The sequence below is a fragment of the Vombatus ursinus genome, unplaced genomic scaffold (genome assembly GCF_900497805.2).
Source record: "Vombatus ursinus unplaced genomic scaffold, bare-nosed wombat genome assembly UNPS02014789.1, whole genome shotgun sequence".
Lineage (NCBI taxonomy): Eukaryota > Metazoa > Chordata > Mammalia > Diprotodontia > Vombatidae > Vombatus > Vombatus ursinus.
In genome coordinates, this window is record NW_020954567.1 from 12,716,652 (window position 1) to 12,731,401 (window position 14,750).

Consider the following 14,750-nt stretch of genomic DNA (forward strand, 5'->3'; position numbering starts at 1 on the left):
TAAGATTATCAAGGGGAAGTAGAAGGGAATAAGCATTTATTTAGGGCCTATTTTGTATTTTGTGCCAGCTACTGTGATCAGCACTGTACAGATACTATCTCAGTTGATAAGTTCAACCCCTATATTTTACAGATGAGGAAACAGGTTTATAGAAGAAAAGCAGTTTGTTCAAGCTCTCGCAGGTATGAAACAACAAAATCAGAATTTGAACAACTCGGGTCTTCTGAATCTAAATCCAATATACCCATGCTGTCTCTCTCCATAAAAGAGATAACAATCGAAACCTTAAAGGAAAAGAGACCTACCATTTTAAAACCAAACACTTTACGTCATATTAAAATATGCATATTTAATTCAACAGTGCAAAATAATTAAAGTCATTACAAAGCAGATTAGCAGCTAAAGTTTTGCACATTAATCCATCCCCTCTTGCTTTTCCTCAGTGAATGCTTTTATTGCACTCCAGGAAAATGAACTAAAATGTCTAGGGAAAGTTTTTTTAATGGACAAAACTAACTAGATGAATCCAAGATGCCAATTGGGCTTCAGCTTTCATATGTAATTAGAAAGACTTGTTTTAGCGTCCCACGCCAATTTTAAGAGGACTTCAAATGAAATAAAAAAGGATGACGTACGATGAAAATCAGCACTGTCCAGTGGTGCTAGAAAAGCCGGCATTGAAGGCTACCTTGTCTGACAAACCAGCACGTGCCTGCCTGTAACAACCACTCCTACTCTCTCCATTCTTCTGGCTCCTTGTTAGACTTCCCCACTGAGACCACTCCTCAGGCACCATGATGGACGTGAAAAGCTATGGCCACTTCAGGCAACGGCACAGCTCACATACCTGACCCATTTCAGCCTAACAGCTTACTGGCAAAAATGGCATATAATCAATCCACAATGTGTGTAGTCCACATAAAGTCACTCAATTTGAAAAATTGCCAGTTCTGTCAGAAATGCCAATACTCCAATCAGATATTTGCTACAAAGAATCTGCAAAAGAAAGAAATGTTTAAGGTTAAACTATAACAAAAGAAATGTCAAAAAGCATTTTATTTGAATTATAATACCAACTTTACGTCACACTGATTGCTAGAATGTTACCATTATTAAACAAACTAGAGGTAAACAGCATTATTTTTTATACTTGATTATGACCATGAGAAAATCTTTTTTCCTGTATAAAATGTGTGAGGACTAATGAAGGGATTAGACCTTTGGTATAGGTGAATGGGATGAGTAATTGTCAATGGTTCAATGTCGTCATGGCAGAAGTGCTCATGCAGAAGCCCAAGGACCTGTGTTAGCCTTGTACTGTTCCAAGTTTCTGCCAACGACTTGGATAAAACCATGAATGGCATATTCATCAAATCTGCAGATGACACAAAGCTAGAAGGGATAGGTAAACTGAATGACAGATTCAGGATACGAAAATATTTTGACAGGCTAGAGCACTAAATCAAGTGAAACTAAACAAAAATAAATGTAAATTCTTGTACTTGTGTACAAAAGAAATCAACTTCACAAGTACAAGAAGACTAGATAACACTTTGTATAAAAAAGATATGATGATCTTAGTAGCACGCAACATTTCTGTTGTGGGAGCCAAAAAAGCTAAATCCATCCTGGTAACTGAGAGACATAGCTTAAAGAGGTTGAGGTGATCTCCCCACATAAGATGTAGTAGAAGAAGGAAGATATAGTTAGAAGCCAAGATCTCCTAAGGAAAAAGTACTGTCTGTAATAAAAACGGAATTAGAGGGGAAAAGACCATTTTGGAAGTCACAACCCTTTACTTCAGTTTCTGATTATTCACCAAAAAGTTTCTTGACTTTGTTGACTCTTACCTATCCACATCAAATGGAGACAGCATCATGAAGCAGAAACAATCAGATTCTGAGGAAGAAGAAAATGAGCTGTCTATTAAATGACAGACAGGAAATTCATCATACAGCTTAGATTTTTGAAAGACAGAAGATGAAAGAGCAGCTGAGGAAGAATGCAAAAGAGCAATACTTTCATAAAAGGAGTGTTAGAAGCAATACAGGTCAGCTCAAAATGACTTGAGGCTGGTGATGAATACAATGTGAAACATAGAAAGGTTTCTAAAAAAACAGATTCAGGACAAGAGAAAAATCTAAGGACAAAGAACGCTTCTCAGTAAAGATGGTTTGATACTAATGGACACTGCAGAGATGACAGAACTTCTCAACCTTTACTTTTATCCTTTTTTCTCCTACCACACCTTCAGACAGGGAAAGATAAAGCAGGAATGGTGAAGAGGGAATTGAAACCCAAATTAAGTGAGAAAAGGGTGAGAGAACCTAAATGACCAATCTCTATAGGACTAATACTGGATCCTAACTCTCCTCTTTGGAGAGCAGTAATGGGCTACAGATACAGATCAAAGCAGATACCCTTGGGGCAGCTAGGTGGTGCAGTGGATAGAACACCAGCCCTGGAGTCAGAAGAACCTGAGTTCAGATGTGGCGTCAGACACTTGATGCTTACTAGCTGTGTGACCCTGGGCAAGTCACTTAACCCTAACTGCCTTAGGAAAAAAAAAAAAACAATGCAGATGCTGTTGTACATGGTCAGTGTGGTGGTCTGTTTTGCTTAAGTATATTCTTTTTTCACCACAGGATCTGTCAGAACAAGAAGATGAATGTAATTGGAAAATTACAGTATTGTGATTAAAGCATTGAAAAGCATATAAATAAACAGGAAAACTGTCTACCTAACCTCAACAAATTCAAACCATCAGGCCCAGAAAATCTTAAATCACAGAATCATAGATTTAGAGCTGAGAGAAACCTAGAAGTCATCTAGTCCAAACCCCTCATTTAACAGATAAGAAAATTGAGACCCAAGGAGGTTAGGTGATATACCATCAGACTCAGGTTTCAAACCCAACTCCTCTGACAACAGAGCCAGGGTGCTTTCCACTCAACCACACTGCCCAGAGGGATGAAAGTACTTCTACACTTAGAGGTGCAACATGATATAAATGGAAAGAGCACAGGAACCCCACATCTGGTACATTACTAGTAGTATCACAAGCAAGTCACTTAACAGTTCTGAGTCTTAGTTGGAGGGAATACCTCAAGTACCGACCTCTCACAAGGTTGTAAGGTCCAAGATCTAAACTATGATCACACGTTATCATATGATGATTGAATACAAGGTGTCCCAAAAATCTTAGTGCAGGTTAAGCTTTTTTTTTTTTTTAAAATAACAGCAAAATTGCACTAAGACTTTTGGAACAGCGTGTGTGCATAAAAGCTTGCAAACCTTAGAATTATTACTATTATTGTACAGTGTAACAAGACCTGAGCTTGAATCCTGACTCTGCCACTTACTATCTGCATGACCTCAGAGAAGTTAACATCTCTGATCCTCCCCTCATCAATAAAATAAAGGCACTGGATTAGACGACCTCTAAGGTCCTTCTTAGCTCTAAATCTCTAATTCTATTATCTTTGTCATCATCATAATTATATGATTATTGAACCATATTTAAAGGATGGTGGAAAATGGGAAAAGCTCACAAGACTGGAGAAGAGTAAATGTCCCAATTACCAAAACGAATAAAAAGCATGGAATCTGCAAAGAATAGACCAGTGAGTTTGATTTTATTCCTGGAAAAATTCTACACTGTTTTGTCTTTTGTTTCTCCAGTACCTAACACACAGTAGGCACCTAATAATAACTAGTTGTTGGCTGAAGTGAACACCTTCTGTAGACTGATGACATGTGTTAGCATTTTAAAAAGGCAGTAGCGTAGACTAAGAGGCAGCACAGTTTCATTAATAACTCACCAGACCTCAATTCTTGACAGAATGGCTCTACTGGCGATAGCAGTAATAATAGCTAACATTCCTAAAAGTTATTAAAGTTATTATCACCATTTTACATAGGAGAAACCTGAGTCTGGAAGAAGTTACGTGGTTTGCCCAGGGTTATAGAGTTAGCAAGTATCTGAGGCAGGATTCAAACTCAGCTCTTGCTGTTGCCAAGTCTAATGGTCTATCCACTGTGCCACCTAGCTGCCCTATCAGATCAGGGGAATGCTGTGGATGTAACATACATAGATTTCTGTAAAATATTTAATGGTCTCTCATGCTTTCCTTGGGTATCAAATGTGGGCTAGATTAGAGGTTCTCAATCTTGTGGGCCATGAAACTCCTGGGTACTGCTGAGTTCTGGCGAGAGGTCCACAAATCATAAATAAGCTCTTCCCTCTTCATTTCATCCTCCACAAACTGCCAAAAGAATGTACTGGAAGTACAAGTCTTGAAGTATCACTCCCTGAATGAGAATCTTCAGTGTCTGTCTATTACTTATAGGATAAAATACAAAATCCTCAGCCTGCCACTTAAAACTCTTCACAATTGAGCTCCAGCTCAATTTCTAGACTCATTTCCTATTACTTCCCCTTTACACACTCGATATTCAGCTTCACAGTTGGCTAACTTGCTGTTCCCTGAGCTCAGCCTTCCATTTCCTTGCTACCATGCCTAAAATGCATGCCCTTCTCACCTGAACCTGTTGGGATACTTGAGTGTCCTTCAAATCAAGGCTCATCTCAAATACAAACTTCTACAAGGAAGTCTTTCTTGATCCTTCTAATTGTCAGTACTTTATCATTCCTCAAATCTTTCTTCTTATTTTCATGTTGTATCCCCCAGAAGGATGTAAGCTACTTGAGGGCAGAGATGACTTTTCATTGTTTAGTCTCTTTCAGCCTCATTTTCCTCATCTGTAAAATGGGAATAAAAATAATAGCACCTACCTCACAGGATTGTTATGAAGATAAAAGGAGATAATATATGAAAAGCACTTTGCAAACCTTAAAACATATTATAAATGCTATTTTATGATGATGAGGATGATGATTGTCTTTGCTTCCTTGATCTTTGCAAACAGGAGGCACAAAATAAATGGTTATTGAAGTAGATACCTTCAGCAGACTCAATGTTTCATATATAAATACATTACTAATTTTCAAATGAAGGTAGGTATAGTTATCAATAAATTCAAAACATTACTGAATTCATAGTATTTTCTTAATAGATATTAATAGTACAACTGCTGTCACATGTGACATTTAAATATGTTCATACTCAAAAAGACTTGAGACCACTGGGCTAAATATCTGTACGTTCTGATGGAATCTAAATGAGTTGCATGACTATACCCAAACAGTAGTCACTAACAGGGAATTTTCAACTTGGAAGGAGGTCATAAGTGGAGTATGCCACTTTTTCTATGGCCTTGTGCTATCTGGCATTTTTATCAATGATTTAATAGAATGCCTAATAAATCTGCACTTGACAGGAAGTTGAGAATGAAAGCTAAAAGGATGGAAGGCAAAAGATCTAAATAGAACGAAAGATGGACCAAATCAAAGAAGATGAAATGTAAAGGATTAAATGGGTTAAAAAAATCATCATCACAAGTATGGAATGAAGAAGGCCTGGCTAGATATCAGTTCTAAAAAAGAGCTGAAGATTTTCATGAAGAGGAAACAGCATGACTTTGTGGCCAACAATGCTGATGAGAATCTAGGTTATATTAAGAGAGAAGCGTAGTGTCTACAAAGAGGAAGGGACAATCCCAATATATGCCGCTATGCACAGGCCTCCACCTGCAATACTGTCTCATTTCTGGGAATCACATTTTAGAAGACAATGATAAACTAGAGTGTTTTCATAGTATGGTAACCACAAGTTAAAGAAACTGGAAAAGGTTTAAACTGGTAGAGGGGAAAGGAGAAACACGATTGAAGTGTTATCAAGTGAAAGAGAGCTTATGTTACCTATCTCTGCCCACTGCCAAGACCAATGAATGTAAACTGTAAATAGGCAGATTTTAGTACAACATAAACAAAGGTTTTCTAACAATTAGAACTGTCTCAAACTGAAATAAACTGTCTTGGGACATAGTAGGTTCCCCTCCACTAGCAACTTTTAAGTGGAGATTTATAGAAGGGATTCCTCTTCAATTTAAACTACACGGTAACTGACTCTACTTCCATATCTGAGATTCTGCGATACTTTAAGGTTAATGGTTTTTAGTGTAACCACTAGTGTTAGAAAGTTTCTATCGTAGGCTAGTTTTTTGTCAGATTCTTTTAAAGCTACAGAAACACCTCATCTATCCATAGATCATTTATCTAGCAACTTCAACTATCAAGAACTCCAGAGTCAGGTGTGGTAGCCAATGCCTATAATCCTTCTAAGCTGCAGTAGGACTAATGCTGACTAACTGTAAAATGGGGATAATAATAGCATCTATTCCATAGACCTGTTGTGAGAATCATCAAATGAGCTAATATATGTAAAAACACTTCACAAACCTTAAAGCAGCATAAAAATTAAGTGGGAAAGTTAGGACTCAAGCAGATTTTATCAATGAAATAAAAGTATATTATGTACAAATGGTATAATAAAGTTATACTCTTTGTAAATAAATTTGCCTAAAAATAAATTGTACAGATTATCTCATACTCACACTTAAATGATTTTTTCATTTTCCTTATTATTAATCGGAAAACTCTAATTGCCATGTCATGGCTATGTCATGAAGCAAAACTAATTAATTCTAGTTTAATTGCTGAAACTAACCTTTATTTTCCCATCAGTATGTGCAGAAGCTACAGATGTTGACACACAGACCAATCTTGTAGCTGACAAATTGATTCTGAAATGTCTGTGAAAATGTGAACAAAGGCAGTCTATGAATAAGTCAACTTCCTCCTGTGTTATCTCCTCAGGTGTTTGGTGGACGCTGTCCCACAAAGCTTTTGCATCTTCAGGATTTATTGCATAAGAAATGTCCAAACTCTGAGGGCTACAGGGTACAGACCAAAGCAATTCTGTAGCAGTCCCATAATGTTCCAGATTACATGAAGTCCACATAGCAGCCATCCAGGAAAGACTGAATGCACTAATTGTTAATCGAGTGAAGCGACAGTCGAAGGTTTTCTGAAACCAAGTTCCAATTAGGGCCGTGTTAGACTCTGCCCCATTTGCAAGGAACAAAGGTAGACAGGTGAAATCATCTGGCACATTCTCCAGAAGACTATCTCCATGCACAGAGCAAAACCAACCTGTCCATACCACTTTATCTTCTGTATTCTTTGATGACAGTTGGGATTTGGATACAATCTGCGAGAGAAAAAAATATATAAAAATATTCAAGTTCAACCATCTACTTACATGTTCCTATTTCTCCTAACTTGCTTTGATCATAACAACCAAAACACTTCATCAGGAATTGAAGAAATGTCTTTTCAATTAACAGTTTTTTTAAACTTCTTATTTTTTTATTTTTTTCTTATTGATTTTTAAAATAGATTTTATTGATATCTTTTGTTTTTACATCACCCAAATTTCCCCACATATTCCTCCCCTTTCTCTTTCCAGAGAACCATCTCCTCACACAAAGAATTTTTGTAATTAAGGTTTAAGAAATTTGGCCTTTCTTCCCACTTTCATGATCATACATTTATCAATGTAAAACCATTAAAAGTCATGTTTCTTTGGGTTTTGGTTTTTTTTGGGGGGGGGGTTTCCTTCTCATGGTTTTTCCCTTTGGTCCTAATTATTCTTTACAACATGACTAATGTGGAAATATGTTTAATATGGTTGTACATGAGAACGGAAGATTTTATGACCAAACAAGAGACAGAGAACAATATGAAATGCAAAATGGGTAATTTTGATTACGTTAAATTGCAAAGTTTTTACACAAACAAAACCAATGCAACCAAGATTAGGAGGGAAGCAGAAAACTGGGAAAGAATTTTTAGAACTAGTGTCTCTGATGAAGGCCTCATTTCCAAAATATATAGAGAACTGAGTTGAATTTCTAAGAATACAAGTCATTGCCCAATTGATAAATGGTCAAAAGATATGAACAGGCAGTTTTGAGAGGAAGAAATTAAAGCTATCTATAGTCATAAGAAAAAATGCTCTAAATCACTACTGATTAGAGAAATGCAAATCAAAACAACTCTGAGGTAACACATCACACCTATCAGATTGGCTAACATGACAAAACAGGACAATGATAAATGTTGGAGAACCTGTGGGAAAACTGGAACACTAATGCATTATTGGTGGAATTGTGAACTGATCCAACCATTCTGGAAAGCAATTTGGAACTATGCCCAAAGGGCTATAAAATTGTGCATACCCTTTGACCCGGCAATACCACTTCTAGGTCTGCATCCCAAAGAGATCATAAAAATGGGAAAAGGACCCACATGTACAAAAATATTTATAGCAGCTCTTCTTGTGATGGCCAAGAATTGAAAATTGAGGGGATGCCCATCAATTGGGGAATGGCTGAACAAGCTGTGGTATATGAATGTAATGGAATACTATTGTGCTATAAGAAATTATAAACAGGCTGACTTCAGAAAAACCTGGAAAGACTTATATGAACTGATGCAGAGTGAAATGAGCAGAACCAGGAGAATATTGTACACAGTAACAGCCACACTGTATGATGACTGACTCTGATAAACTTGGCTGTTCTCAGCAATGCAAGAATCTAAGACAACTCCAAAAGACTCATGATGGAAAATGCTATCCACATCCAGAGAAAGAACTATGAAGTCTGAATGCATATGGAAGCATACTATTCGCTCACCTTTTCTTTTGATGTTTTGTTTGAGTCCTTCATTCTTGTGGTCCCTTCCATCAGTTCTAATTGTTCTTTACATCATGACTAAGGGGAAAATATGCTTAATATGAATGTATAAGTAGAGCCTAAATCAGATTACATGCCATCTTGGGGAGGGGGAAAGAGAGGGAGAGGGAGAAAATTTAAAACTCATAATCATATGGAAGTGAATATTGAAAACTAAAAATAAATGAATCAATTATTTAAAAAAATATGATTGTACATGTATGGCCTATGTCAGATTGCACGCCATCTTGAGGAAGGAGTAGGGGAAGGAGGGGGAGAAAATTTAAAACTAAAAATCTTGTAAAGGTAAACGTTGAAAACTAAAAATAAATACATAATTTTTTTTTAAAAAGCTATGGGTGCTAGAGCCTGGGGCACACCCTTAACCTATTTAATGTAGGATATCAACATCCAGAGACAAAGAACCATAAAACTAGAGCAGACCTTTGGTCCAACACCTTCCTCATTTTACATATGAGGAAGCACACACAAAAAGGTTTAAGTGATTGGCCCAGTGAGGAAATGGACCAGGCAGAATTTGAACCCAGGTCGTCTCACTCCAAAGCCAGTCTTCTCTCCATTGTTCCATGCTACAGCATGGTGGTCTGGGAAGGACACAGCACAGGAACACTCCTATAGAACCTCTAGTCCAGGAGGTTCTTAATCCAGAAGCCCCTAAGAAGTCTGTGGATAGATTTCAAGAGGGCTATAAATTTGGGGGGGGGGGGATAACATTCTTATTTTTCTTTTTAATTCTATTTATTTTATTTTAGACATTAAAAAATATTATTCTGAGAAGGAACCCACAGGCTTCACCAGACTGTCCACGGGGTCCAGGAGTCAATAAGCATTTATCAAGGGGCCTACTCTGTGCCAGGAACTGTGCTAAGCACTAGGAATACAAAGAATGGCAAAGGATAGACCCTCCTTCTCAAGGAGCTCACATTCTACTGCGGAAACAACATGCAAATTATTAGGCACTAGAATTAAGAGGGACCAGGAAAGGCTTCTTGCAGAAGGTGAGATTTTGGTTAAAGGAAGACAGGAGAAAGAAAAGCAAGAGAACATTCCAGACATGGGGCAGCAAGTGAAAATGCTCGGAGTTTGGAGACGGAGTGACTTGTCTGAGGAACAACAAAGAGGCCAATGTCACTGCATCAGAGTACACAGGTGTTTTGGGGGGAGGAGGGGGTAGTAATATTTAAGAAGATTAGAAAGATAGGAAGGGACCCCAGGTTATAAAGAGGTTTGAATGACAAACAGAGGATTTTATATTTGATCCTAAAGGTCATAGGGAGTCATTAGAGTCTGTTGAATAGAGGGGGTTATATGGTCAAATCTTTGCTTTAGGAAGTCGAGTGGAGGGTGGACTAAGGTGGGGAGAGATTTGAGATCTTCTACAATCTTACCAATGTGCAGCTCAACACCTTTGAAGAAAGTCACACAATCAGGTCAATTACAAATTTATTAACTAATTTCAACTGAGCTCTCAATTTTGTCTAGCATTTTTTTATTCCTCCCTAATTGACTAATATACTACCCACAACAGCTACTTTAAACCTTCTCTTCTTTGCTCAAACCCTATACACTACTACTTCCTCCCGAAGACATGTTAACAAAAGTTCTCACCTCCTACTGTACCGAAGAAATTGAAGCTATCTTCTGTGAGTGCCTTCTTTTCCCCTGCTCCATATTTCAAGAACCTCTACATCATCTCCCATTCTCTCCTTCTTTGCTCCAGTCTGTGAAAAAGAGGTAGCCCATCTTCTTGCCAAAGTCAGCCTAGTAGTCATGTCCCTGATCCCATGCCATTCTGCCTCCTCTGATAGCTTACCCCTTCTCTCATCTGCAATCTCTCCTTACACACTAGCTCCCTCCTGGCTTCCTACCACTAGGAACAGATTTAGGAACAGATTTTCACCAGCCACAAAATTATTCATTTGATCCTGCCATCCCCCTTAAGCTATTATTCTTTATCTCTTTTCTTTTTCATAGCCAAACTCCCATTAAAAAATTGCCTACATTTGTTGTCTCCAATCTCTCACATCACACTAGTTCCTCAACTCTTGCAAAAAAGCTTCTGATTACACCATTCAATTGAAGCTACGCTCCAAAATTTCCAATATTCTCTTTACTTCTAAATCCAATGACCTTTTACTCAACTGCTGTGCTGCTTTTGAAGCCTCCCTTCTCCTGGATACTTCTGGCTCCCTTGGTTTCTATGACACTACTTACTTCTGGCTTTCCTCCTGCCTCATCACCCTTTCTCAGTCTCCTTTGCTGGATCATTATCTATACCCTTTCCCTTTTTGGTAGGTGTCACCCAGAGCTCTGCTCTGGGCCCTCCCCTCTTCTCTGAGTGAGTTCCTAAGTGTTCACTTATCATCTCCACACAAATGATTCCTAAATCTATGTCACCAGCCCCAATTTAATCTCCCTTCTGATTTACAATCAGATATTGTCTGATGCCTGCTAGATATCTCCACCTGCATGTTCCCAAGGCACCTCGAACTTAACCTGTCAAAAACAGGATATATTGTCCTCTCTCCTACACCAATCCCTGCTCCAAACTTTCCTATTTTGATGAAAGCACTACTGTGTATTTCAGGTTTCCTGTTTCCCAGCCTCAGAGTCATCCTTGACTCTCCTCTCTCCTTCAAGGCCCCAAATCCAATTAGACTGCTTATCACCTCTTACCTAGACTATTCCAATGACTCCTAATTGATCCCCCTGCTTCCTCAAGTTTCTCCCCGGTGCGATTCGTCTTCTGCTCAGGTACCAAAGTAACATTCCAAAGATAGAGGTCTAATGATGTCACTCCCTCTGCTCAAAAATGCTTGCTCTAATTGCCTCTAGAATAAAATACAAACTCCTCATCAGCTCCCAAGAGTTTCAATTAACATCTCTATGCCAACCATTCCCAGATTTGTATACCTGGCCCTAGTTTCTCTCCTGAATTCCACTCCTGTGTCACCAACTGCCTATTGAACAGTTCAAACTGAATGACCCTTACACATCTCAAAAACTCATTAAGTCCAAAACAGAACTCATCATCCTTCCCCCAAAAACCCATTCCTCTTCTGCACTTCCTTATTATTGTTGAGGACATGACTATACTCCAAGTCAACCAGGTTCTACACTTCAGTGTTATCCTTGAATAAGATATCAAGATATCAAGATATTCTTTCCAATCTCAATCAGTTGCCATATCTGCATTTATACTTCCACAACATCTCTGACCTCCATTCCCTTCCCTCTATTCACACAACTACTATTCTATTCCAGACCCCCCCTCAGCCCTCACAGGGACTACTGAAATAGCTTTCTAATTGTTTTCACTGACTCAAGATTCTCCTCTCTCCAATCCATCATCCACACAGCTGTCAAAGTGATTTTCCTGAAGGATAGATCTGACCATGTTATCCCCTACTCAATAAACCCCAATGGCTACCTATTTCATTTAGGATCAAATATAAATTGTTGATATTTAAAGCTCTTCATACTGGGACCCCTCCAATTCTTCCAGTTTTCTCACACATAATTCCCTTCCATATACTCTACAGTCTAGCCACAGTGGCTTACTTGCTATTCTTCACATAGGACACTCTATTCCTTGTCCCTATCTGTTACTGTACCTTTACACTGGCTGTTCCTCCATTTCCTGGAAAGTCTTCCCTCCTCACTTCCCCTGTAGACAACAGATCAAATGCCATCTTTTGCAGGTGGCATTTCCTAGTTCCTCTGGTTGCTAGTGCCTTTCTCTTTAAGGGTAACTTCCATCTACTCTGTATCTATCTTGTAGATACTTGGTTTACATACTGTAACCTCCTAAAGAGCAAGGATTATTTTTGCTTTTCCTTTATAACCCTAGCACTTAGCAGTGTCTGCACAAAGTGATTAATAAATGCTTGCTGACTGACATGAGACCTATCTGCAAGTATGTGAACAGGTATTATGTGGAAAAGATATTAGATTTATTCTGTTTAGACACAGAGGGCAGAATTTGGAAGTTGCAGAAAGGCATATTTCAGGTCAGTGTAAGGAGAAATTTCCCCTAACAATTGTAGCTTCTTGCTAATAATTTCCTAACAATTCTAGCTTCCAAAAATGGAATGGGTTTCTTTGGGTGGTGATAGATTCCTTCTCACTAAAGTTTTCACCCAAAGATTCTGGTTCAGGTATGATTTATATTAGATGACCTTTGAAATCCCTTCCATCTTTGAGATTCTGTGAATTTTATGAGATGGGATTCATAATTAGGATCCTGTCCTGATAGTCACAGATACAGCTTGGCATTCAGATTGCTGATTCCCAGCCATACTTGAGGAAAATCAATCATAAAGATATATATTATGGAGTTTCTGATTCTCAGTTTTATTAACCATAAAATTTCTCAAATTAGTATTTCAAGAAATATGCTGCAAACAACTTCCAAATCATAAATGATAAGAGTTTCCCACCCCCAACTCTAAGATTCAATGACAGTGGAACTGAATTTAACTCAAATACTATCTCAATGACACAGATAAGAGTCACCACTTTATTACATGTATTATGGTGGGGAGCATTAAAATATGCAAGTAAAGTAATAGATAATCTATACTAAATCAAAAGTTTCATACTCTTCCTCAAACCAGTTCTTTTGATCCATCAGTTCTTAACCCACTCAACATAGGATTAATATGGGTTGATTTTAATCTTTTTCTGTTTATCATTTAATGAAGGCACTTAAGTAAGGAGTGAAATATTAAGCATCAGGCTGGAAGGTATAAGAGGGCAGCAGAAATGAAATTGAATAACGCACAAAAGAGGTATACAGAGATATAAATTGACTAAATTTGTCAAAATAAAAATATCAAATTTTTGTAAATTACTAAATTAAGAAATAAGAGAAAATGGGTTGTAAAATCACAGATCTAGAGCTGGAAGGCATACAATTAAAATTTCTAAATTAAGTGGAAAATTAAAATCATTCAGCTATCTACACATTCTATTCAGTCATTAATGATATATACATAAAAGAAATACATGCAAATATGTCACATACCTGTACAAGAAATGCTGCAGGGTCCCGGTGTGTTCCTTTTATTCCTGAGAGAGTAGAGAAAGTCACTTTGAAATTAAAATCCTCTCCCATTTCCACAGCCAGTCCTTTTTGCTTTTCAGCAGCAAGGAAGCACTTCAGAAGTGTAGAATACTGTTTAAGATTAGTGTAGGAGAATCCATACATGGGAGTCAGCGTATATAAGGTCCACTGTTTATGCAGAAGAAAGGCAATCTTTTGTGGGTCAATGTTTTCCTAAAATCAAGAGAGACATTACGTTTTAAGAATATAAATGGAAATTTGATCTTAGTGTTTTAGACTTTATGTATTTTAATCCAAGGATAATTAACCTATGTTTTTGGAAAAGTATTGATGGCGTTTTGCTACTCCCTACCATAGATACCTCTTTTTACAATTCTCAAACTCCTTTCTTTTACCTTTCCCACTCTTCCCTGTTTTCCCTACTAGTACACAGTAGATGCTCAACAAAGAATTGTATTCTTCCCTTCTTATACCCTAGCTCTATCACTTACTCCCACAGGTCCAATTTAGCATTTACAGTGCTAACTCCTAACTGTACTTAGAGAAGATTAGTCAAAAAGATATATGTGACCAAATTCTTTGTTCTCAATTGTGCCATATGTAAAATCTAACATATTAATATTGTGAGAAATAAACTGGAAAAGAACTCTAAATTAATATTTAGTACTGTAGTGTTTACATGGGCAAACAATACAGATAACTAACTATATACATATTTATATATCTATTATGTTTTAAAAGTGAAGATTTCAAAAGCTCTTAGACATTGTCATTATCAATCTTCAAGAAAAAGAGAAAAAAATTATTACCTCTGCTTTATATTGAGAAAACCAAAAAGTTAAGAAATACAAAATAACTATATTAAGAAGAGTTATGTTGGCATTCTATTGAATTGTTGATGAAGTTAAACTGGTACAATATTTTTTTCTTCCACTTAATAGTATTTTATTTTTTCCAATTACAT

General features: G+C 37.3%; 1 protein-coding gene across 1 annotated transcript in view; it reads right to left on the reverse strand.

The window, feature by feature from the left end:
- Positions 1 to 329: 329 nt before the first annotated feature.
- Positions 330 to 14,750, reverse strand: part of CENPL (centromere protein L) — a 28,468-nt gene continuing 14,047 nt past the window's right edge. The window contains exons 3-5 of the mRNA XM_027868503.1: positions 13,748 to 13,999; positions 6,630 to 7,172; positions 330 to 996 (exon numbers count right to left, since the gene is read on the reverse strand). Of these exons, the coding sequence (XP_027724304.1) occupies positions 925 to 996; positions 6,630 to 7,172; positions 13,748 to 13,999 (867 nt within the window). The 3' untranslated portion in view covers positions 330 to 924. The remainder of the gene's footprint in view (positions 997 to 6,629; positions 7,173 to 13,747; positions 14,000 to 14,750) is intronic.